General features: G+C 40.6%; 2 protein-coding genes across 2 annotated transcripts in view; both read right to left on the bottom strand.

Moving 5' to 3' along the window:
* Positions 1 to 1723, bottom strand: part of EBPL (EBP like) — a 21185-nt gene extending 19462 nt beyond the window's left edge. Inside the window, exon 1 of the mRNA XM_077752646.1 lies at positions 1639 to 1723. Coding sequence (XP_077608772.1) covers positions 1639 to 1723 — 85 coding nt within the window. The remainder of the gene's footprint in view (positions 1 to 1638) is intronic.
* Positions 1724 to 16942: 15219 nt separating this feature from the next.
* Positions 16943 to 24520, bottom strand: part of KPNA3 (karyopherin subunit alpha 3) — a 49027-nt gene continuing 41449 nt past the window's right edge. Inside the window, exons 12-16 of the mRNA XM_077752605.1 lie at positions 23602 to 23706; positions 23436 to 23507; positions 23122 to 23284; positions 21204 to 21298; positions 16943 to 19515 (exon numbers count right to left, since the gene is read on the bottom strand). Coding sequence (XP_077608731.1) covers positions 19417 to 19515; positions 21204 to 21298; positions 23122 to 23284; positions 23436 to 23507; positions 23602 to 23706 — 534 coding nt within the window. The 3' untranslated portion in view covers positions 16943 to 19416. The remainder of the gene's footprint in view (positions 19516 to 21203; positions 21299 to 23121; positions 23285 to 23435; positions 23508 to 23601; positions 23707 to 24520) is intronic.

Here is a 24520-nt window from a genome sequence, read left to right as displayed (position 1 = left end):
TGTGTTGGGGGGGGCGGGGGGGTGGGGGGGGTCGGAGTGAGAATCTTAAGCAGGCTGCAGCAGACTAAGATCAAGGAGGGTCTTGATCACATGACTCTAAGGATCATGATCTAAGCAGAAATCAAGAGTCAGATGTTTAACCAACTGGGCCACCCAGTTGCCTCTGTAACCAAATTTTTTAAATCTCCCAATTTATGCATAATATGTGGGAAAATGATGGATTAGTCAACAAATGCAGCTGATACACTTCCATGGCCAAAAAGAAGAGGATGCTTAACGAAATGCGAGTGAAATCACTTGTACTATCATAGGACACCCCTTTCAGATCAATAAGGGAAGATGAAGAGCCTTACAGAAAAACCCTAGAGGGGCGCCTGGGTAGCTCAGTTGGTTAAGCTCTTAGAAAGTGAATCCTAGGTTCTAAGCCTCAAATTCTTGTTGTAAGCCTGGCACAGAACAGCAGGCTTGCTGGCCTTTTAGAAAGTATGAGGCTCTGTTGGTGAGGGCATCAGCTGTGATCAGGATGGAGTAAAGGTTAGACACTCTTTTTTTTCCTTGGGAATCATCTAAGTCTCCTGGGATCTCCTGGGATGAAACCCTACAGAAGAAGGAAAACCCCTAATAACTGAGGCTGAATTTCCAACTCCTGGAAAAGATCCCATCTTGTCCATCAGTTCACTATAAGGAACTGTACCCAATGTGGGGCTCAAACTCATGACCTTGAGATCAAGAGTCACATGCTCTACCGACTGAGGCAGACAGGCATCCCAAAGGATAATGTCTTTTTTCTTAATGAACTGATTCCCATCAGCTTGCCAATTCAATTTATTTTTATTGTTTTCAGTGCTATTAAACTTATCCTGCAGAAGTAAAGATACTTGCTCTAGGACATTTATTATAGATTTTTGGCTGGTTTTAGTGGCAAAGAAATTAGACATAACCTGAGGCTGCACAGGTGGTTCAATTATACATGCTAAGGAATAAATAGTATATAACTATTAAGAAAAAGGAGATCAGGGCACCTGGCTGGCTTAGTTGGTAGAGTTGGTAGACTCTTGATCATGGGGTCGTGAGTTCACGCCCCACATAGGGTGAAGAGATTACTTAAAAAAGAGAAGGGATATCTTGGCTTTGGTTCCCTAGAAAGCATTATACTGTGTTCTAATACTTTTATGGGGGTTGTTCTCCCAGGAAGACTGGAAAGTGGAAGCAGGTGGGGGTTGGGGAATGAGACAGAGAAGGACGAACCAGGTCTGAGGCTGTATTACTGAGCTTAGTAACTTAGTAACAGCACTCAGTAACAGGCTGGCTGTCTCAATCTTGAATTTTTCCAGAGCCTGTATGAACTACTGCTTCTCTGGGGAGTCCATCTCCAGGGAAAGGAGGAAGAAGAATTGATCCTGGTGCTCCCAAATATCACTGCCAAAGGTTCATCCTGTGGCAGGTGTGTGGAAGCTGAGTGGGTCCCAAGAAACTCACACCTCAGCTGCGTCCAAGAGACCAGGGGCCAGAGGCGAGAGCAGGTGTGTCTGCTTGGGGAAGAGAATGAAGTCAAAGTCAGAGTTGGCGGCTGTGGTGGTGGCTGGACAGAACATTTTGTCAAGGGTCAGATGAGACCAAGAAGACCTGAACCAGTACCAAAGAGATAATCTGATTCAATAATGACACCTAGCACCGGCACAGGTGTGAGAAAGTAGCTGATGGGAATATAAATGGTTACCATCTTTCTAGAGTCTTTAAAAACTCCTTTCCTTAAGACCCAGCAATCCTGCTTTCAGGATTTATCCTGAGTAAATAACACAAGTTCAGAAAAATGTACGGAGAACCTTCCATATAATTGCCAGCAACTGAAAAGAGCCTTAAGTCCCACCACTATGGATTGGTTAAGTAAATTATAATAAAGTATAATGGAGTCCTCTGCAGTTATTTAAAATTATGAAGCAATTCAAGAGATACTAATATTAGATGGTCACTGAAAACAGTTAAGTGAAAAAAGCAACAAAGAATGGTTAGTATGACCCCATTTTTGTAAACAGAACTCTGAAAAGCATTTATCTGGATATATATTTTCATATAAGCTCTGGAAGACTATTCTTAAGAGTACTAACCATAATTATCTCTAGCTAGTTTTATCTTCTTCCTTTTAGTTATGTAAATGCAATGATCATGGGCACATACAATTTAAACCAATTTTCACTCTCACACACTCTCTCTCTAAAAATAAAATACAATAATAAATTTTGAAAAAATGGGCGCCTGCGTGGTTTAGTCAGTTAAGTATCTGATTCTTGACTTCGGCTCAGGTCATGATTTCAGTTTGTGGGACTGAACTCCGAGTCAGGCTCCCTACTGGACATGGAGCCTGCTTGTGATTCTCTCTCTCTCTCTCTCTCTCTCTCTCTCTCTCTCTCGTGTGCGCTCTTTCTACAGAAATAAAATAATTAAAAAAACAATTTAAACCAATTTTGTCTTAAAAAGACTGACGCAGAAAAAGCATTCTGACCTTTTAGATATTTGAGCTGTTTGTGGCTTAACATGTGACTGATAACTACTATAAAGTAAAATCACAGAATCATTCTGCTATTCATTGAATATTAACAAATTCTCCAGAATGGCTGGTACAAACCAGGCACCATGCCAGGTACTGGGCATAGAGGAAGACAAAATAGTTACAAACTGTGTTTAGTGTTACAAAGGGGAAAAAATCAACATGATACTTCCCTAGAGTATCTCTTCCATTTCAAAGGAAATAACTTTAGCTGCATTAAAATTTTTTGATTTATATACTTCATCTTATATTTTAGGTTACTTACAACAAAGACATTCAATTAAATGGTAAAATGTACTTAAAAATTTTTAAATATTCGTTATAAAAAATATTTAAAAAATTAAGAATCCAGATCAGGAGGGCAGTGGGAACATATATATATATGCAGACCTTCTTTTGTTACTATAAAGTTTAATGTGGTTTTAAGCTTCCAGGCAGCCAAGTGAAAAAGGAAAAACATTTACATTGCTCTTGCTGTGAGAAAGCAATAAGACAGACTAATTTTTTAAGGAGAAACTAAGCTTCTCCCAGCACTAAACTGTAAAAGAAATTTCTCACATGGGTCACGCAGAGAGTGACATTAATAACTGTTATTCTCCATAGGAAACACCTAGGGGAAAACTCTCCACTGCTCTCGAAGTTCTGAGAGGACACGGGCCATCTGTTCTGTCTGTGTCCAGCACAGCACCGGGCACCCAGGTAGACTCAAGTTTGGCGGACATGAGGAGCACCAGAATAGGATTTCATTCTTTAAAAAAATTTTTTTTAATGTTTTATTTATTTCTGAGAGAGAGAGAGAGAGAGAGACGGGCAACGTGAGCAGGGGAGGGTCAGAGAGAGAGGGAAACAGGGAATCCGAAGCAGGATCCAGGCTCTGAGCTGTCAGCACACAGCCCGACGCAGGGCTCGAACCCACGAACCATAAGATCATGACCTGAGCCGAAGTCAGACGCTCAACCGACTGAGCCACCCAGGCGCCCCTCTAGAATAGGATTTCATTCTAAGGGATGGCTACACAGACATCCATCCCCACTGCTAGATGGCATGTCTTGTTCATGATGTTAGAAGAGAAACTGAGTCCTGGTCTGCAGAGCTGCAAGGGCCATGCACCCACACCCTGAGAGAGGCCAAGGGTCACTATGGGTGCTGTTCCTTGGACCTGCAATTTGGCATCGTTTCAAAGCTTGCGCTAGAGTTCTCCCCAGGCTCAGAACCGGCGGGATGGGGACACACACAGACACACACATGCAGAGAGACAGCCTAAGGAAGTGGTTTATAGGATTATGAAGGCTGACAAGGGCCGTGACCCACAGGGTGAGTGCAAGCCGGAGACCCAGGAAAGCTGATGATGTAGTTTTAGTCTGAGGCTTGAGGCCTGGGACCCAGCAGAACTGATGGGGTAGTTTTAGTCCACAGGCTGCAGGATGAGAGCCAGGAAAAGCCACTGTTTCACTTTGACTGAAGGAGGAAAAGGCCAATGTGCCAGTGTGAAGGCAGTGGGCCAGGAGGCATTCCAGCTCACTCTACAGAAGGTCGCCTTTTGTTCTATTCAGACCTTCAACTGAGTGGATGGGGTCTCCTCACATTTAGGGAGGACAATCTGCCTTGCTCAGTCTACCAACTTAAATGCCATTTAATTTAATTATTAGTGTATTTATTTTAAAGTAGGCTCCACACCCAACATGGGGCTTCAACTCGCAACCCTGAAATCTAAAGTTGCATGCTTTACCGACTGAGCCAGTCAGGCGCCCCCTAAATGTTAATCGTAGCCAAAACACCCTCACGGAACACTCAGAATAACTGGACATGCCACAGCTCGGCTAAGTTGACACAGAAAATTAACCACCACAAAGCTTTAACCACCAATATATAGCAAAACCAACTGTGATTCACCAGGTCTGCCAAATGGTACGAAGGCTATAAATGCATTCACCAGAGAGGATATCTATCTTAGAGCAAAACCAAGGAAGAGGATAATGCCAAAAGAGGAAAGGGAAAACAGAGACAGTAACAGACTGTGAGCTAAAAGGCAACTTGAGACCTAATGATAAAGCACGTAGGAGGAGGAAGAAATTTTTAGAATCCTAAGAGTCGGAGGCTGAAGTGATTGTGGTGGAAGGTGGGAACAGATGGTGATGCTAAATGGAAAAGGGTAATGTCCCAAATACACAAATTAATAGGGAGTTGAGCAGCCACTGGGACTCAGGACTTTGTAAAGAAAGACCCATGGGGGTTAAGGTGAGAATAAATGGAAACAACTGAAGCCCATGTTTTCCATGACAATGACCCTTCACCCTGATGGACAAGCCTAAGTCATGCCCTCAGCGAGAGAAGTGTGGGAGAAACTAGTCAGATGGGCTTGATGTGAGAACAAGCTGTGGTAGATTCAGGCAGGTTCTGCTCTGCTGTAGGTTAATTCACGCAGCCAGGCACTGCACCAGACAGTGTGTGCTGCACAGCCCACCTCCCTGCCCCTTCACTCTTCCTTGGACCATGCCCTTGCTCACAGATGCCCCCAGACCTTCCAGTCTCAGACAGAACCCAAAATCCTTGCCTGGTCCCTCGATGTCTCTTCAGCTCCCTTCCTACAACCCCCTTTCTCCTACCACCAAATCTTCTGGAGGTCTTCACAGGCCGCCTCCATTTCTTTTCTATCCCATCTGCTTAGCCCTTGTCTTTAGCTTCTCAAACAATACCACTTTAGCAATGACTTCCTTTTTTTTTTAAGTACACTTTACACCCAATGCAGGGTTTGAACTCATGACCCCGAAGACAAAAGTCACAGGCTCCACCAACTGAGCCAGCTAGGAGCCCCTACGAATGGCTTCTTCTTCTTCTCTTAAGTTTATTTATTTTGAGAGAGAGAGAGAGAGAGAGTGAGAGCGAGCTGGGAAAGGGCAGAGAGAGAGAAAGGGAAAGAGAGAATCCCAAGTGGAGCACAGAGCCCAACGCGGGGCCTGAACTCAAGAACCATGAGATCATGACAAAACCAAGAGTCAGTCCCTTAATCGACTGAGCCATCCAGGCACCCCCTACCAATGGCTTCTTAATTGCTGGACCCAGAGGCTCTGGCTCAGCCCTCACCACTTTTTTTTTCTTTTTTTTTTTTTTAAATGGTGCCACAACAATTAACAATGATCTTGAAATTCCTTCCCTTGGGTCCCAGGGCCCAGCACTATCCTGGTTCTTGGTCTGGTCCACTGTCTCCCCTTCCTGGCTCCTCTCCTTCCTGCTTGTTCAATATATACACATTTTTACACATGTTAAAGATTCTGGTCTCAGTCCTCAGCATTTGTACCTTTCTGTTCTCTCCTGTTCAGAAATCACTCACTCCCAGAGGTTCCTGCTGTCTCCTCCAACGCAGCAAAAACGTCCAACTCTTTCCATCCTGCCCTGGATCTGTTTGACCAGCTTGTCTTGCATTTTCAGCTGCCTTGTGACCATCCTTCCTCTACTACACACCAGAACCCCAGATTCATAGTTCTAATATCTGATCTTCCTGTCTTCGTTAACATTGTCAACACTGTCCGTGTCTGCCAGATTCTAAACTCCGACAGCATCTCTACCTCCGATGTATAAGTGGTCACCGTGACCTATAACATTCTCCCCTGGAAGGTCTCTCATATTTAACTTTCCTCCCCATTTTAACTTCCAGTGACACCTTAGCTCAGTCCTCTTTCATCTCCTAAAATACTGCAAATTCTTTCAGCTGATCTTCTTGCCCCTTCTAGCCCCTTCTTGCCCTCTATCCTTTCCAATCCGGCATGCACTACACTGGGAGAGAATTCTCCAGGTAGATCTCATATTCCTGCACTGTCTGAAGTCCCTGAGCACAGGCACTTACACAAATTTAAGAGTATTTATACAAGGAGACACTGCAAGGTAGTAAAGCTTGCAGAGACCTCTCCCTCCCAAGATGTTCCAGAGTGGCAAAGATAAAGACCTTGCCTTTCCTTCCCCAGAGATTTGTTTACATCCTGAGTAAAGATAAAGACTATCCCCAGAGAAGTCTGAGCAGGTAACCAGCAACTCCATATAAGACAGGAGCCTAATTCTGCAGCTCCTTGCCAATTGCACCCATTGCATGTGCAGGTACCATCGGACCCTCACTGTGCTGCCCTGTGGCACGTGGGGGAATCAACCAGGATATTTACTTCTTTCCTAGGTAGACCCTGTGCTCTAGTCAATCAGGATATGTTTCCCAAAAACACAGGATTACATATCTTCCCTCCATGCTCTGTCCATGCCTAGAATGCTTACTTAGATGGCAGATGAGGGGGAAAAACCAGGAAGCGCCAGTGCACAGCATGCCCAAGGCCAACTCTGAGAAACGATGAGCCACACCACTGATTTCTCTATGCACGTTGCCATGGCTCCTTCAAGGCGCACTGGTGGGAAATCAGCCTGGCCGTTACCAACTAAACCGAAGACGGGCACGGCAGCCCCGTGCAACCACAGTCTGGTTGGATAGCAGGGAGCTGATATGGCCTCTGGAATGTTTGGCTTGAAACACTGTTGAACCAGGAGCTCTGCATTTGATGGTGGCCAACAAATCCAAACATCTCCTCCCCTCTGAGAAGTTTCAAGGGGTAAGAAGAGGCACCTCAGGTTCTAGTTGTCATTTCAGTTCGCCGTGAAGCTCTGTTTTCCAATCCCAGCCTATGCCACACTTCTGGGTATTCATGCAGTAAACTCCCAACCAAAGAGAATATGGGCATGCGTTTTTCTTGCAGGCCCTGACCTTGATCCAAGCGCCCCCCTCACTGATCTCTAAGGTAAGGATAAACAGATGCTAGTCGAAGCACTGTGTGCAAACAGCAAAATACAAACATATCCATTAATATGAGCTGATTAAATTATCGTATTTCATCATTAATGATAAGATACATCCCAATTTCACAGACATAAAATATCAATAAAATAGCCCACAGTGGTTTTATGTCATTGATTGTTCTAGTATGTGGGGAAAAATATGCACTTTTTAAAAAGCTCAGGTACGGCGCATTCATACAGTGGACTCTTCTGCAGCTGGGACAGGTAAAATAAGGGTTGTGGGAGGGACATTTCCTTCAGGACAGAGAAGGGCAGGAGCCAGAGCAGTGACTCCAGGCATCAGGTTATATACCCCAAGGTGCCACAAATGGAGATGTAGGTGGTGTTACCTATAAACGGCTGTGCTTGAAAAGCAGACTTGGGGCGCCTGGGAGGCTCAGTCTGTTAAGCGTCTGACTTCTGCTCAGGTCATGATCTCACGGTTCGTGGGTTTGAGCCCCGTGTTGGGCTCTGTGCTGACTGCCAGCTCAGAGCCTGGAGCCTGTTTCAGATTCTGTGTCTCCTCTCTCTCTGACCCTCCCCTGCTCGTGCTGCCTCTCTCTCTCTCTCTCTCAGAAATAAATAAAACATTAAAAAAAACAACAACAGAAAAGCAGGCTTGATTTTATTAAATGAGGTGATGGACATATGGGTTTATGTTTTAGTATTATTATACATTTTTGTACAACTAAAGTATGTCATAATACATTTTCTTTAAGCGGGCCTAGCCACCTGTTTTACTGCTCCTGCTCTTTGGGAGACCTTGTGTCCAACGATAGCTGAAAAAGTCAATTCCATAAATAAAGGAGTTGAAGGAACTATTCACTGTCTCTTATTTCCACGTGTAAACTATTAGGAAAGAAAGTATTTCCATTCTAGCAACACCTAGTATGTGCACACATCCAACTAAACATGAATGATTATGAAAGACTTTGCTTTCTCCTTTCTCAATACCATAGACTTTGGTGACACATCAACCACAGGGGAGCCTAGATTAAGCAAGGTCAAATTTGTAAAAAAGCTGTTTTGGCATGGTTTTTTTAAAAAAAGTGTGTGCATAGTGGAAGGGGGCATTTCAATAGAATTGCCTTACATATTAACCTCCTGGCTATTTATAAAGTGGGACACGATTCTCAAAGCCTGATTCGATACAAGGAGTGCAAGCTTTGGAGCCAGACTAAACTCAGACCCATGCCAGCTGGGTGGCACTGTAAAGTCACATAAGTTCGCAGCGCCTGCTTTCTCCTCTGTAAAACAGGGTCAATAAATACGTTACAGGGTATTGTAAAGATGGGAAATGTTAAACACAGCGCTGGCATACATTCAGTCATTATCCAAAACAGGGTCATTACTCTTAAGGCACTACGGGTTTTTTTTGTTTTGGTACAGGCTCTCTGACTTTGCGCAGTGCTCTCCTCACCTCTCTTGCTCTCTCTGGAGCCTTCAAAACTCTCCCGCTCTCCATTAGCTTCAGTTCAACATTTACGTGCAGGTTACAAAGTTAAGCAAGCCAAGGCCTTTGGGTTGCTTACAATCAAACATAACACAGTGCAGAAATAATTTTCAGAGATTTTTTTTTGTTCGCTTGTTTTTAATTTGGTAGAGGAACTGGCACCCCTGGGAAGATGCGCTTTCTACAGACCAGGGAACCGAGAGGCGCAGCACCGTGGCCTCCGGGCACCTCCGGGGTCTCCTCAGACTTCCCGCTCNGGCGGCTGCGCGGCCTCCCTTCCCGCCTCCCCTCCCGGCACCCAGCCGCGCCTAGAGCTTTTCAGAGGAGTCGGGATCTTGCTGAAGTCGCCTAACTGCCTGGACCAAATCTGTTCCCAGCCCAACCCCAAAGGACTGGTAGTAGAGCCACACCTTCTGATGCGGTTTGATCTTTGACAAGGTTCAATACCTTGTCAATACCTTAAGCAACAAAGTGAAGTCCAAAATGTTAGAAATTTTGCCAATAGACTGGGGAGAATTTTAGGGACGAAAGATTCGAATTAGGCCCATGCAAATCCTTCAGGAGAGAGGAGGGACAAGGCATTTTCAGCCACCAGCAGGCTTTTTAAAGCTGTTTTGGCTTACTCTGACCCTATTTCTTTTTTTTGCCTCTTCCAAGGGAATTTTAAATTTTTTCCTATAATTTATTTTTTTATAATTTACATCCAAGTTAGTTAGCACATAGTGCAATAATGATTTCAGGAGTAGGTTCCTTAAGCCCCTTACCTGCTTAACCCATCCCCCCACCCACAACCCCTCCAGCAACCCTCTGTTCTCTGTATTTAAGAGACTCTTATGTTTTGTCCCCCTCCCTGTTTTTATATTATTTTTGCTTCCCTTCCCTTATGTTCATCTGCTTTGTATCTTAAAGTCCTCATTTGAGTGAAGTCATGTGATATTTATCTTTCTCTGAGTGGCTAATTTCGCTTAGCATAATACTCTAGTTCCATCCACGAAGTTGCAAATGGCAAGATTTCGTTCTTTTTTATTGCTGAGTCGTATTCCTGTGTGTGTGTGTGTGTGTGTGTGTGTGTGTGTGTGTATACCACATCTTTTTTATTCATTCATCCATGGATGGACATTTGGGCTCTTTCCATACTTCAGCTATTGTTGATAGCTCTGCTATAAACATTGGGGTGCATATGGCCCTTTGAAACATCATCCCTGTATCCCTTGGATAAATACCTAGTAATGCAATTGCTGGGTCGTAGAGTAGTTGTATTTTTAATTTCTTGAGGAACGTCCATACTGTTTTCCAGAGTGGCTGCACTAGTTTGCATTCCCACCAGCAGTGCAAAAGAAACCCTGCATCCTCACCAACATCTGTTGTTGCCTGAATTAATGTTAGCCATTCTGACAGGTGTGAGGTGGTATCTCAGTGTGGTTTTGATTTGTATCTGCCTAATGATGAGTGATGTAGAACATTTTTTCATGTATCGGTTGGCCATCTGGATGTCTTCTTTGGCGAAGTGTCTGTTCATGTCTTTTGCCCATTTCTTCACTGGATTATTTGTGTTTTGGGTGTTGAGTTTGATAAGTTCTCTATAGATTTTGGATATTAACCCTTTATCTGATACGTCATTTGCAAATATCTTCTCCCATTCTGTTGGTTGCCTTTTAGTTTTGCTGATTGCTTCCTTCGCTGTACAGAAGCTTTAGCAGCAAAAGTATGGGGCAGAAGAGCAATAGGTCATATTGGCTTGACACTAGATTCTTTTAACATTATCTAACGTCACATCCACCCTAGGAGGTCAGTGTTTTCTTAGTTAACAAATAGGAAAACAGCCTCAGACAAAGTAATTTGCCACTGATAGCGGAAGCCAGAACCCCCTTTGTTTTCTGACCCTGCACGCTGACTTCTTAGATGGTAATTATAGCCCTCTTCTAATGAAGTGCCACTTTGTCCTGATCACATTAACCTTTCCTCTCTGCTTTTGCTAACATCTTGTTTGCTTTTAACCTTCTCCCCTCTCCCTTCCTTAAGCCTCTGTTACTTAGAGACTTAGCACTGGAGAAAGGAGTCAGAGTTTAAAAAGATTGTAACTCCTGTTGACCAAGCCTGTCTTTTAACTTTTGGATAGCCAGATAAAATACAGGATGACCAGGTAAACTTGAGTTTCAGGTTTAAAAAAAAAAAAAGTTTAAATACTTAAAGTATCACTAGGGTACTTATGCTAAAAAATTATTCTTGTTTTATTTTTTATTTTTTTTTAAATGTTTTATTTATTTCTAGGAGAGAGAGAGAGACAGCGTGAGCAGGGGAGGGTCAGAGAGAGAGAGGGAGTCACAGACTCTGAAACAGGCTCCAGGCTCTCAGCTGGCAGTCAGCACAGAGCCCGACGTGGGGCTCGAACCCACGAACCGCGAGATCATGACCTAAGCGAAAGTCGGAAGCTTAATCGACTAAGCCACCCAGGCGCCCCTATTCTTGTTTTAAAAGTGGTATATACATACAATGGAATATTATTCATCCATAAAAAGGAAAGAGATCCTGTCACATTCTGCAACATGGATGAAACTTGAGGACATTATGCTCAGTGAGATAAGCCAGCCACAAAGAGGAATAGTGTTATGATTTCATTTATATGTGGTATCTAAAGTAGTCATATTCCTAGAGACAGAAAATAGAAGTTGCCAGAGGCTTGGGGGAGGATGTAAAGGGGAGTTGTTTAATGGCTAGAGTTCAATTTTGCAAGATGAAAAAGTTATGGAGTATAGTTGCACAATGATGTGAATATACTACCGAACTGTACATTTAAAAATGGTTAATGGTAGGGGTGCCCTGAGAGCTCAACCAGCTAAGCGTCCTACATGGGGTCAGGTCATGATCCAGTGGTTTGTGGGTTTGAGCCCTGCATGGGGCTCTGCACTGACAGCTCAGAGCCTGGAGGCTGCTTCAGATTCTGTCTCCCTCTCTCTCTGCCCCTTCCCTACTCAGTCTCTCTCTCTCAAAAGTAAACATTAAAAAAAATGGTTAAGATGGTAAATTTTATGTTAGGTGTATTTTACCACAGTTTAAAAATATGATTTCTGGCACTGAGCACAAGTTCAAAACTTCCTCCCTTAGTTATTCCTTATATATTTTATATGGCAGCTAACACCAGATAAATTATTTATTTACACACTTATTGCTAGTCTCTTGCCACCAAAGTATAAGCTCCATATGGCCAGGAATTGTGTCGGGCTTGTTTAATGAGAGTATCCCTGGCACCTGTTAGAGTCTGGCATATACTAGTTGCTCAATTACATAAGTGCTGACTGAAGAAGTGAGCATCCTGCCACCTATGCTTTGGATTGTCTCCTGTAACTTAGAAAATTGATGATCATTCTTCTCATGTATATTCAGCATCTTTCTCAATTGGATTTCCCCTACCAATTTCCCCACATCACCCTACAGTGACCCTGCCCTCCCCTTCAGAGCAAACTAAAAACTTGATCAGATTCAATGTCTCCATACTGTGTCCCCACTCCTCAGTCCTTCCTACCCTAGTTTCCACCCTCATTGTCTCAAGTGATCAAGCTCTCACTAAGGTGACTGGTGACCTCCACTATCACTACCCCAAAGGACACTTCCTGTCCTTACTTTACCTGACTTCTCAACAGCATCACTGGGCACCAGAATCTCTTTTCCCTCCATTTTGAGGAAACACATAGCGTTTTCTTTTTACCCCTCTATCCATACCCTCTGTTCCTTTCGCAAGCTCATCCTCCACTACATGCCCAGTGGATGTTGGAACTCCACAGCACTGCCCTGAGCCCTGCTCTCCCTTCAAATGCTGGACCCAGGCAGTCTCATCCTCACCCCCTGCACTAATAACCACCAAAACAGGCAGAGGGTTCCAATCTCTAGCTTAGCAGCTCTCCCCTCTAAGCTCTAGACCAGTATTTCTAACTGCCCTACTTGACAGTCATTTAGATGTCTCAACACAACCCAAACTGAACTCATCACCCTCTATTTGCTATGTCTGGGTCTCTTCCAGTGTTCCTGTCTTCTGTTACTTCCACTCATCAGTTATTGCAACCTAGAAATCATCCTTGATACTTGCTTCTCCCCAAACTCCAGATCTAAGGCATCACCAACTCCTATTTTAGCTGCTGAGTATCTCTTGCTCCCATCCACTTCATGGACCAAGTTGTTGAGCCTCTCTTGCCTTAGTGCTTCACACTCACGAATATGACCTCTAGACATCACTAACCCCAAGAACATTTCCTGTCCTTACCTTACTGGCCAATGATTGTTATTTCACACGATTCTTCTATCATCACTCTTAAGTAATGATAAAGTGTAATAATAATGATGAGTAGTGATTTCCCATTGCTCTTAGAATGACTTAACAGCTGTGGGGACTGGCCCCTACCCATCTCTTTAGCCCCTCCTCCCATGCCCCTAGTAATCCTGCTCTCCATCATTATTTTTGTTCTAGTTCTACTTGCTTTCTTTCATTCCCTTTAACTCACTATGGTGCTTCCTACATGCCTGAAGACATGGAAAGGACACATATAAATACAATCTGATCTTATGAGGAAAAAGTGGGCTGAAATCAGAAATATGGCACTTATAATTTCTTTTTTAAAAGTTTAATTTAAGGGGGGGGAGAGAACAAGCAGGTGGGGGTAGAGAGGGAAAGGGAGAGAGAGATTCCTAAGCAGGCTGCACGCTGTCAGTGCAGAGCCTGATGTGGGGCTTGATCTCATGATCTCAGGTCATCGTGAGATGATGACCTGAGTTGAAATCAAGAGTTGGACACTTAACCAAATGAGCCACCCAGGTGCCCCAGCACTTATAAATTCCTGTATTTAGGTTTGAAAGTATAAATGCCAACCTGAGTCAAAGAGAGCTGATGACAAGAGGAGCTGAGGCTGTTACTTGATCACAAGCCTAATTATGACGAAGGGTAAAATGATTGAAAAAATCTTCTCCACATTGAAGTGTACAGGGTCGCCTGGGTGATTCAGTCAGTTGAGTGCTGCACTCTTGAGTTCAGCTCAGGTCATGATCTTGTGATTTGTGAGTTCGAGCCCCGCCTCGGGCTCTGTGCTAATGTACAGAGCCTTCTTGGGATTCTGTCTCTCCTCTCTGCCCCTCCCCTGCTTGTGCTCTCTCTCAAAATAAATAAACTCAAAAAAATTTAGAAAAAATAGAATTAAGTGTCCAGATAATAGGATGTTCCTATTCCATCGTACCCAAAACCTAGTCACATCACACTCTATTCTCGGGGTCTTGGGATGCACCATGTGACAGGAACCAGTTCCAGGAACGACTTTGTAAGCTGGTGGCTGAAATGCATGGGGTGTTCAGGGTGAGGCAGGCAACTGATGAAAGCAGATCAGCTTCTTCTGCTAACTAGGAGTAACAAAAAGTTTATTTATAAAGATGGTCATTTAAGAGTGGTGCCTTTGGGGCGCCTGGGTGGCTTAGTCGGTTAAGCGTCCGACTTTCGCTTAGGTCATGATCTCACGGCTCGTGGGTTCGAGCCCCGCGTCGGGCTCTGTGCTGACTGCCAGCTCAGAGCCTGGAGCCTGCTTCAGTCTGTGACTCCCTCTCTCTCTGACCCTCCCCTGCTCACGCTGTCTCTCTCTCTCCTAGAAATAAAAAAAAATATAAAAAAAAAAAAGTGGTGCCTTTGGTTCAGTATTAAGAGTTGGTAACAACTAATGCTACTCAACAAAGTAGAACAGAATCATTTAGTGTTGCATCATTGCTTCTCCAAATCTCCATTTCCTACTCCTGACGGAATGTTTCCATAAAATGGCCTGCCTCAAAAATCTGATTTTATCTTTAAAATGTTATGCAAAATGTGGCCTTTATTCTGTTCATGCTTAGGCTTGTATTACCATAAAACTGCTTTACTTATGATCGAGTAGAACTGCTGTCCTGTAAAGATATGCCGTGTTTATCTTGTGGAGTTACACATTACCTGGCAGAAGGCTGCATTTATTTGGGTACCACAGTTTGAAAAAATAGACTTAAGAAGGTGGAGGGCAGTTTTGTTAGGGTATGGAAGAGGGATGTTGTAGAAGTTCCCTGCAGGGAATACATCCTTTTTAGCACGACTCAACCATAGTTCCACTGCTTTTGATCATTTTTAATAAACTTGTAAGCTTCCCGATGCAGCCAGTCTCTCACAATGCTTCAAAGAAATGTTTTTCAGAACTATGCATGCTGTGATTTTCTGGTCCAACCTCAGCTTTCCTAGAGGACTTAAGTATCTCACCTAAAAATGTCTGAAAAACACTGCTGCAGGATAGTGTCAAGAAAATTGTGGGCAACCACCACATTTGCTTATTTCACACACCTTGCTTTTTTAGCCACAAGATAAATTCAAGGCTAGTAGTTCCTCCATCTCCCCATGTCTCTCCTAAGTCTTTTGCAATAGATGGGACTTAGTGTTACCAGGAGTTCCTCCAGATGGGTGATAATGCTGGCTCTGATTGCTCCTAAAATGGAGAATGAAAAAAAGGCATCTGTTTTTCTCCCCTATCTGATGCATCTGAGCAAAGTCTGGGACTATTTACACAGCAAAAAGGGAGGCTTTAGGCTGCCTCACTTGAGTAGAGAAGTTTCCTACAGAAATTAATTTAGACTAGTGATTTCCACCTGGGCAAATTTGGCCCCCAGGGAACATGTGCCCATTCCTGGAGGCAATTTTGGTTGTTGTGACTGGGGAGTACAGAGGTACTTAGTGGGTTGAGCCTAAAGATGCTGGTAAACATCCAATAATGCACAGGACAGCCCCCTACAACAAAGAATTAGCCAACCTAAAATGTCAGTATTACAGAGTTTGAGAAACCCCCTCATTTAGGTCAAAGTTAGTGCCTGAGGGATTTCATGGGCAAATAAGGAGGCTAAGGAGGTGCATAGGCGACACTCTCGCGTCCCTTTTCCCAAACACTTTCTCTCAATATAGTACTGAGCACCATCGATACATATAGGTAAACACATAACACTCTTATCTCTATATAGAGAATCTATATTTGAGAATCATTCTACCCCTAATTTTTAGCTATGTAATAAAGTACAACATTTATATGAAGAGTTCCTTTAAACTTTATAGACATATGAGGGGTGGGTTATACAAAGCACTCCCTGGGTTATAGGCTTTAAAACCTATAGCCTAATGAACAGAAATTATATTCTCTTTCTCCAAATAGATTAAGATCCCCCGGTTCAACTAGAGTTAACAAAAACTCATAACCATCACTGTAAGACAACTGACATTCATAAATTTTCATTTGCAATAATTAAATAATTAATCCCAGAGAAAGGACAATCCTTCTGAAGGAAGTCTTGGCACAATTACGTAGAAGTACTATCACATTTATTTACTTGTACACTGACTTCTTTCAAAAATAATTTGAAGTGGCATTATACTAAAGTAAAAATATTTGTATACTCAAAAGTTCGGTTGCTCTTTTGTTCTTTTAATTAATCCAAGATTTCATTTATAGCCGCCACCTCAATCTCACAGGTTAAAATTTTCCAGTTTACTGCAATTACTATCTTCCATAGTTACTTGTTTTCAAAGATAAGACAGGCCGTAAAGTGTGATTATGTCGTTGTTGTGTCATGAAAGTCACAAGCACACCATTTTCTCACCAGTCCTTTCTAAGTCATGGTATTTGAACCTGAGGTATGCAGAGAGAACGCCACATGACGATGGTGAAAGCAGAGCCTCAAGAGACACCAAGCTCTGCCGGGATACTGGAAGCCAGTAAGAGACAAGGGTCCTCCCCAGAGCCCACAGAGACAGCGTGCCATACCCAGTGCTTGATTTCCGACTTCTGGGCTCCGAAACCGTGCAATGATAGGTTTCTATTGTTTTAAGCCACCTATTTTGCGGTACTGTCTAGCAGCTCTGGAAATTCATAAAGATGTGGGTGCTTCTTATGTCACAAAATACTCTTAAGTATAGCACTGCTATTGCCCTAGTTTGTGATAGTGGAAAAGACATACTAAAATACAATGAAAGAGTAATTCATGATTTGCCTCTACTGTGGTTGATGTTTAAAAAATAATTTCAAATTTAAATTTAACCATGCAGAAAACAAAACTAGGAAATTAAGAAACTTTTAGAAATAAGTTCTTCAATGTTTTATCGGATTTGATAGCAGCTTTTTTTTATTGGTTACAAAACCTAAGCCCATATACAAAATTAGGAACACATTTAGATGCCTCTTTTGAAAGAACGTTTTAGTCTTTTTTAACTGAGTTTAAAAAAAATAAAAACAATGCAATTTTTCAACACTGTTCTGAAAACTTAAAAGTGCAGCAATATACTTAGTTTCCTTTGTCTAAGAAATGGTGCAATTCCAATTCCAAACTGATAAGGTCACAACAAATTGAATCAAGCAAATGCATACATATGTCTGCACTACTTGATGCTAATGTTCACTTATGTTAGTTTGCACTTGAAACACAAGAGGAAATAGGAATCGGCATAGTAGAGGCCTGATTTAATCTCAACGTGTGCAAAATTTAAAAGGTAACTGTCAGTAAGTAGGATGGAGAGTCCAGAAGAAACTAAACCAGAAGGGGTACAATTCACAATATCAAGAAGATTTGGACTTCAAGGGTTTCACCGAAGTTTGTGACCTTAAATTAGCTTTGACTTTGTTATTCCTACTTTTAGTGAACACCACACAGTTTCAAAAATTTAGACTACAGTGTCTGAACAGGATGCAGTTACCATATGAAGCTTTAACTCAAAATTTGGATAAAGAAAAAAAGGCACAATGAACTTCAACTCAATTTTATGTGCACAAGAGTTGAAAAATCTGAGCCACCTTAAAGAGAAATTGATTCTAAAATTTATAAAACCTATAAATAATCAGAGGCCAAACCACTATATTAAAACAGATTCTCTAGCAAGTAAAAATCTTGCAGTTTAAACATACGCTTGTATCCATTTTAGATACAAGACAAAACTCACTCTTTAAAGTGGCTCCACCTTGGCAGATACATGTATTTGTAATGAATGCACACCTGCTATGTGTTGTTTATCAGTGAAAACACCCCAGCTGATTCACAAAGCTCTGATGGCATCAGTCTCATCTTCATCACAGTAAATACACCCCCATTGGATAACTACATTAGTTTAGATTTTCTATCCCTTCACATCAATGCATTGGGAAATAATACCCCGTAAACAATAGCAACAAAACCATTTCTGTGACAGCACAAATCATTCAGTTTAAAATTTTTCAAATCCATATTCTTTCATTAATAACTGGGTCAGATGACAATTTACCAAAAGCAATGACTTTACATAGTAATGCCAGATTTTGCAGAACTGCTTCAAGATCACTGCAAACCAGGTTTGTGTCAAATAACTGCAGATTATTCCTCTACACAGATCCTTGTCTGAATCTTTTAATATGTGAATATGCTTTGAGAGTAGGATCTGAATTAACTTTCCCAATACTCAAAGAATGAAGTTGTATAACACTTCTAAATAGTTGCTGGTTTGTTGCCAACCACATTATCAAAAGCACTGGTTACTAAGTAAAAAATATTTTAAGACTAAATTACAGTAAACATGAAGGCTCCACAGTTTAAACCCAATATAAATCAACCATATCCAATTATCAATTTAAAACAAAAAATATTAACTCCTGAAAGCTGAAAGCAAGATTTTTTTTAAAACATCACCAATTGGTACTTAGACCTTTGTTTTTTTGTTGTTGTTTTTTATTTTGTTTTTTCTTTGTAGTCAGGGACTCTTGCTTTCAACTTAAACAGAAGTTCAAGTCCGTAACAGGTTGCAGCTCAGGTAAAATACCATGCACAGCATTTGATTACTTCAAAACAGCAGGAACACACAGGCTGAAGTGAGTGGTCAAATAGGGCTTGCTGTTCTCAAAAATTAGGTATAATGGCGAAAGCATTACCATCCATAGCTAAGGTTCTTCCTCCAACCCTGGCTTCTGAGGCAGATAATAAACACATCAATTACTGGTAGATGAAGCACAGTTTTTTTTAAACTTAACTGTTTAATCAATAACCGAGTTTCTTTTTTTTAAGTTACTTTTTTTGTGTGTCAGTTCCACCAATGAAAATCATTTGGCTTGTACTTTAAAATCTATTCTTCCACATAAAGAATATGAAAATATGTTTGTGGAGGACAATGATGGAGGCTCAGATCAGACTGCACCTCTTTAAAGTCTTCCAACGTGTATATGCATCATACCGAAGTGTCTTGATCCACAGCGCACCATTTTCCAAAGGAGTATCAAGTGGGCAGCTGACATGCCACCACTATGGAATATTCTAAACTGGAGACTGCAGTTGTCAGCGTGTGGCACCAGGGAACAGGGAAAATAGGGTAGTTGAGACTGTTAAGGAGAATTCTAAAACAGTTTAGGAAATCATGCATATGCATTTACAGTCCATGTGATAGTAACTTTTGGCAACTGCAAAGTGACTGAGACATGGCTTGCTTTTAGAAGCATCAAAACGAAGAGGCATGTGTGTTTTGGAGCCTTTTGTTGTTGTTCTTCTTGTCATTTGGTAGCCATCTGGTGGTGCTTCGTATTGAACTGGGAAAAGATGCTGCACTCAACTGAACTTAAAAATTAAATTCTTTTGTTTGAAGGTTGGCTGTTGGGTCAAAATTGTAAGTACCTCCTTGTGTTGCTTCAGGAATGAGGCTAGGATCTTCATCAATCTATAAAAAGCAAACCAAAAAAAAGGCCTCTGTTAAGATATTACATGTTATGGTATAAGCAGAACTTACTTATGAGAGAATTCTATACGAATGTTGTAATCATTCTATATGATGTTTCAATCAATAAATTAAAATATTTAAGTAAATCAATAACATTATTAAGAAACTTAACTTAATTAACAATTTAATTAAACTAAACACACGTTTAAAATCTGTTTTAAATTCTTTTCTTTTTTTTACCCCCTCCCCCGCCCCTGCCCCATTCTTAAGCTTCTGTATCTGTAGATTTATTTTACCTATTTAAAGACACATAATTTCTTTTGTTTTGTAATGTTTATTTTGAGGATCGATCATGTGTGTGGATGAACTGGGGAGGGGCAGAGAGGGAAGAGAAAGAATCCCAAACAGGCTCTGCACTGTCAGCACAAAGCCTGATGTGGGGCTTGAGCTCACAAAGCATCAGATCATGACCTGAGCCAAAATCAAGAGTTGGCCACCCAACCGAGCCACTGGGCGCCACGAGCACACATCATTTCTACAACTGCAGGTGACCCTTGAACAACATGAGCTAGGGGCACCAACCCCCCATCCCCTGCAGAGTCAAAAATCTGAGTATAACTTCTGATTCCGAAAACTTTACTAATAACTTACCATTGACTGGAAGCCTCACCGATAACATAAACAGTTGATTAGCACATATTTTGTATGTCATATGTATTATATACTGTATTATTATAATGAAGTAAGCTAGAGAAATGAAAATGTTACTAAGAAAAATCATAAGGAAGAGAAACTACATTTACAGTACTGTATTGAAAAAAATCTGCATATAAGCGGACGCTCATGGTTCAAACCCTGTTCAAGAGTCAACTGTACTATTTGTTCCCATTTAACAGATTACAAGTGTAACAAAAACTGTTTTTTTTAAAGTAATCTCTATGTCCAACGTGGGGCTCCAACTCATAAGCCCAAGATCAAGAGTCACATGCTTTACCGACTAAGCCAGCCAGGTGCCCCTCAAAGAACTGTTTTTACATTTTTTATCTTATAATGAAGTTTCAGACACAGTACTTAAAAAAACAGACTGAAGGGTGCCTGGGTGGCTCAGTAGGCTCAGCATCCGACTCTAGATTTTGGCTCAGTTCATGGTCTCACAGTTTACGAGACTGAGGCCCATGTCAGACTCCACACTGACAGCATGGAGTGTGCTTGGGATTCTTTCTCTCTACCTCTCCCCTGCGCTCTCTTTCAAAATAAACAAACTTAAAAAAAATAAACTGATTGATGGAAGATAATTAATTTTTTTTAAATTTAGATAATTAAAAGTAAGTGGAAAATGCCACCTCAAGAGTATCTGATAGAAATACAGTATAGGGGCACCTGGGTGGCTCAGTCAGTTGAGGGACCAACTCTCGATCTCATGGTCCATGAGTTCAAGCCCTGCACTGGGTTCTGTGCGATGGTGCAGAGCCTACTTGGGACTCTCTGTCTCCCACTCTCTCTGCCCCGCCCCAGCTCATGCATGTGCTCACTCTTTCTCTCTCTCTCAAAAATAAACTTAAAAAGAAAAAAATAAATATGGTATAAACTTGTAATATTAATGATAAAAGGAAAATTCTTAGTAAACTTAACAGTATGTGTAAGTCTTAATGTACATGCAGGCATACCATACTTTAATGTATACTTACATCATCACCAGAGAAATACTGATCTATGATTTCAAATGCTAATTTATATATGTCTTCATTTTCATGTTGCTGTAAAACTTCGATTTTCTCCAAACCTTATAAAAACAAAAAAATCAAATAATCAAGCAGACACAAATAAAAACTGCGCTCATTCTAGTCACAGAAAATCCTACAGAACTCATAACACCGTCCCACCACACCCCAAAAATGACAAGTTTGTCTGAAACAGAGATAAAACTCCGAGTTCTGATTCGAGACCCAGCATCCCACTAATTTCTTCCTCTCTGGAAACCCTTAACCTCAAGGGTTATCTGGTATTTGAGGCAGTCAGTTTAAAAAATACCTAAACACTCCATTTGACAGACGAGGAAGCTATCATACAGAGATGTAAAGGGGTTTATTTTATGTTGAGTGGCAAGTCAGCGACAGAATTTGAACTGAGATCTCCCCAGACTGCTTTAGTGGAATCCTACTATCTCATATAGTAATTTTTATCTTTCCTTTTGTTTTCAAAATGTTACTACTTTTATATAACAACAAAAACGTGTTTTCAGAAACTTCATGATTAACTGATATAAACAGAAGACTAAGCTTTATATTTTGAAATAATTTCTTTAAAGAAAAAAACAGAGGGTGCTTATATCCTATAGCCACAATGAAATTGGAAAATAATTTTTCAGAACTGTAGAATGCCTTCATTTACATTCCCAAAATATTTACTCCATGCATCAAATGCACAAGTCTATAAATTTAAATCCTTAATACTCTTTGTTCAAATGTTTTTTTAACTAGGTTATTTTGAAATGGTTGCATTTTTTTCTAACAGTAATATAAAAACCAGAAAAATGGGAATATAAGTGTCAAAGATAATTAATGTAAAGTTCTTTATAAAATTATAAAATACTAAGTAAACATGTATCCTAATTGTGAGTACACCTCCCACAGACCAAAGCAACTATGTTGATAAAAAGTTGAAAATTAACAATTCTGCAGCTCACACTTTCTGGGGTAAGTTCTGATTTAGACTACAATGCTAATTTCAAATAATCTCAAAATATCTTAAAACGAGAATGAGCAGTGAATTAAGAGTATGCAGATCTACTTCCATGACCCTATATAAAACTCCTTAACATCTCTAGGATAATTTCTTGTTATTAAGAAAATACTTCCAGTCTGAGTACTTTATGATGTGATTGTATTTGCTTTCTCTTAAGAAAAAATAAAAGGGGTAATATACATAATACATAATAGTCAATAAAATATACAAAATAAAACATGACAGTAGAATAAATTAAGGTTTGGGCAATGTAATACATATTGAACAGGTATCCTTAAAAATATACCTCATATATCATAGCCAGAGAAATATTTAATATTTCAAATCACAGTTTTTTCATTAAAATCTCAAAGTCATTTCTGTGGTAGTAATTGCAACATACGGCTCTAGCAATCACAAGACCGAAATAAAATACCTAGATGACTCCAAAATCATTAACCTTTCCCAACAACATGGAGTAGTATCACATACCAGATGTAACATGAAACAAGTGTTTCACTATCAAGGATTCTATGAAATTCTGGATTAAACAAAGCGTCTAAGTTTCTCTATCATAGCAGCTCTCGAGCTTTAATTTGCTCTCACACACTGTAACTTTAAGAGGTGTGTTCATGTTACCTAAAAAGCAACATAACCCTCTAAGAAGGTCACGGAATGACCTTCACAACCAATTTTCCCAAAGTATGGACTAATCCTTGCTGGAAAATCCTCCTTAATGCTAACTAGTGAATAAAAAACAGCAACATACTTTGATGGTGGAGCTGCAACGTTTTCTGAGTTTTCTTTCTAATTAGTTGCCTTTAAAGGAACTGATCTTTCAGCATTCCAATGCTCAACTATTTTTCTTCAATGCACTCTTACCTCCACATTCTTCTATTATTTCAGCTATTGTGCTTGCTTCATCACCAGCCATGATCAGAATGTTTTTTAGACCGTCTAGAACCACCTGAACAACTTGAGAATCTTTTACAGACAGTAAATTACAGAATGGTGGTATTACATTCTGCTGTACAAGGTACTCAACCTAGGCAACAAGAGAAAAATGTTTATTTATACAATTATCTTTTCCCCAGAAAGAACACAGTACAGGGCTTATGAACAATCAGCATCTCCTAAACATAAAAGAGTAGTGTACTTTCCAGTATTAACAATCCTAAGAGTTTTTCCAAACTTACTTGATCTTTTCTGCCACTTATCGTTAAGTTGCTAATTGCCCAAGCAGCTTCTTTTTGTGTTCCAAAGTCTCCCTGAAGGTTAAAAAAGAAATGACTATGAATTTTTCATTAAAAAATCTTGGTTATAATATGTTAATGTACACAATAAACTCATAATATGACTGACCTTAGCAAGCTGATGAATGATCATAGGAATTAACCCAGCATCTATTACAGCTTGAACCTGTTGCTGGTTGCCTGCTGTTATGTTGGAAAGGAACCACACTGCTTCCTATGATTGAACAAAATAGAAGGTACCTTTGTTTGAAAAATTATTTTTAATGCATTTGTATTTTTATTTTTATGCAGTTTACATAAACTATAACAAAATCACTTGAGTTGCATTAGGGGAAATGGATCTAAAAAGTAATTAGATGACAGAGAATGTCTCATTTTAAATACATTATAAGGAAACATCCATAACACTTGGGCCCCACTAACCTTGCATTTATCCAATAAAATATATGCCTACATAATCCAGGCACTATCTTATTTATTTTTTAATGTTTATTTATTTATTCTGAGAGAGAGAGAGAGAGAGAGAGAGAGAGAGAGAGAATATCCCAAGCAGGCTCTGTGCTGTCAACAGCCTGATATGGGGCTCGATCACATGAACTGTGAGATCATAACCTGAGCCAAAATCGAGTCAGGTACTTAACCAAGCCACCCAGGTGCCCCTAGGCACTATCTGAGACAATGGTAATATGGCAGTGAACAAAACAGACAAAAAATCTTTACTCATGCAGCTTGCTCCTTCTAAAAGATAATGATAGAAATAAATAAAAGACTCAATTTCCTAATAGATTGTTAAAACTATTTGTAAGATGGAGCATTGCTTTACTGTAAAAATATTTACTTGCAAGATATATTTAGAACTTAGGTGTCCAATTAGTCTGGGATGGGTCTGTATAACACATTTTACTATAACCTTAAAGGATTTATAAATCACAAACATGCAGGTCTATTGTAATTTTAGTGTCAAATGTTGTGTCTTCTTCCTGTTCTACAATTAAAAAAGCTAACTGTAAGTTTACACTGTCATACAA

This window comes from Crocuta crocuta, unplaced genomic scaffold (assembly GCF_008692635.1).
Source record: "Crocuta crocuta isolate KB4526 unplaced genomic scaffold, BGI_CrCroc_1.0 scaffold190, whole genome shotgun sequence".
Lineage (NCBI taxonomy): Eukaryota > Metazoa > Chordata > Mammalia > Carnivora > Hyaenidae > Crocuta > Crocuta crocuta.
Note: the sequence above shows the minus strand (reverse complement) of the source record. Positions and strands in the feature narration are given on the sequence as shown.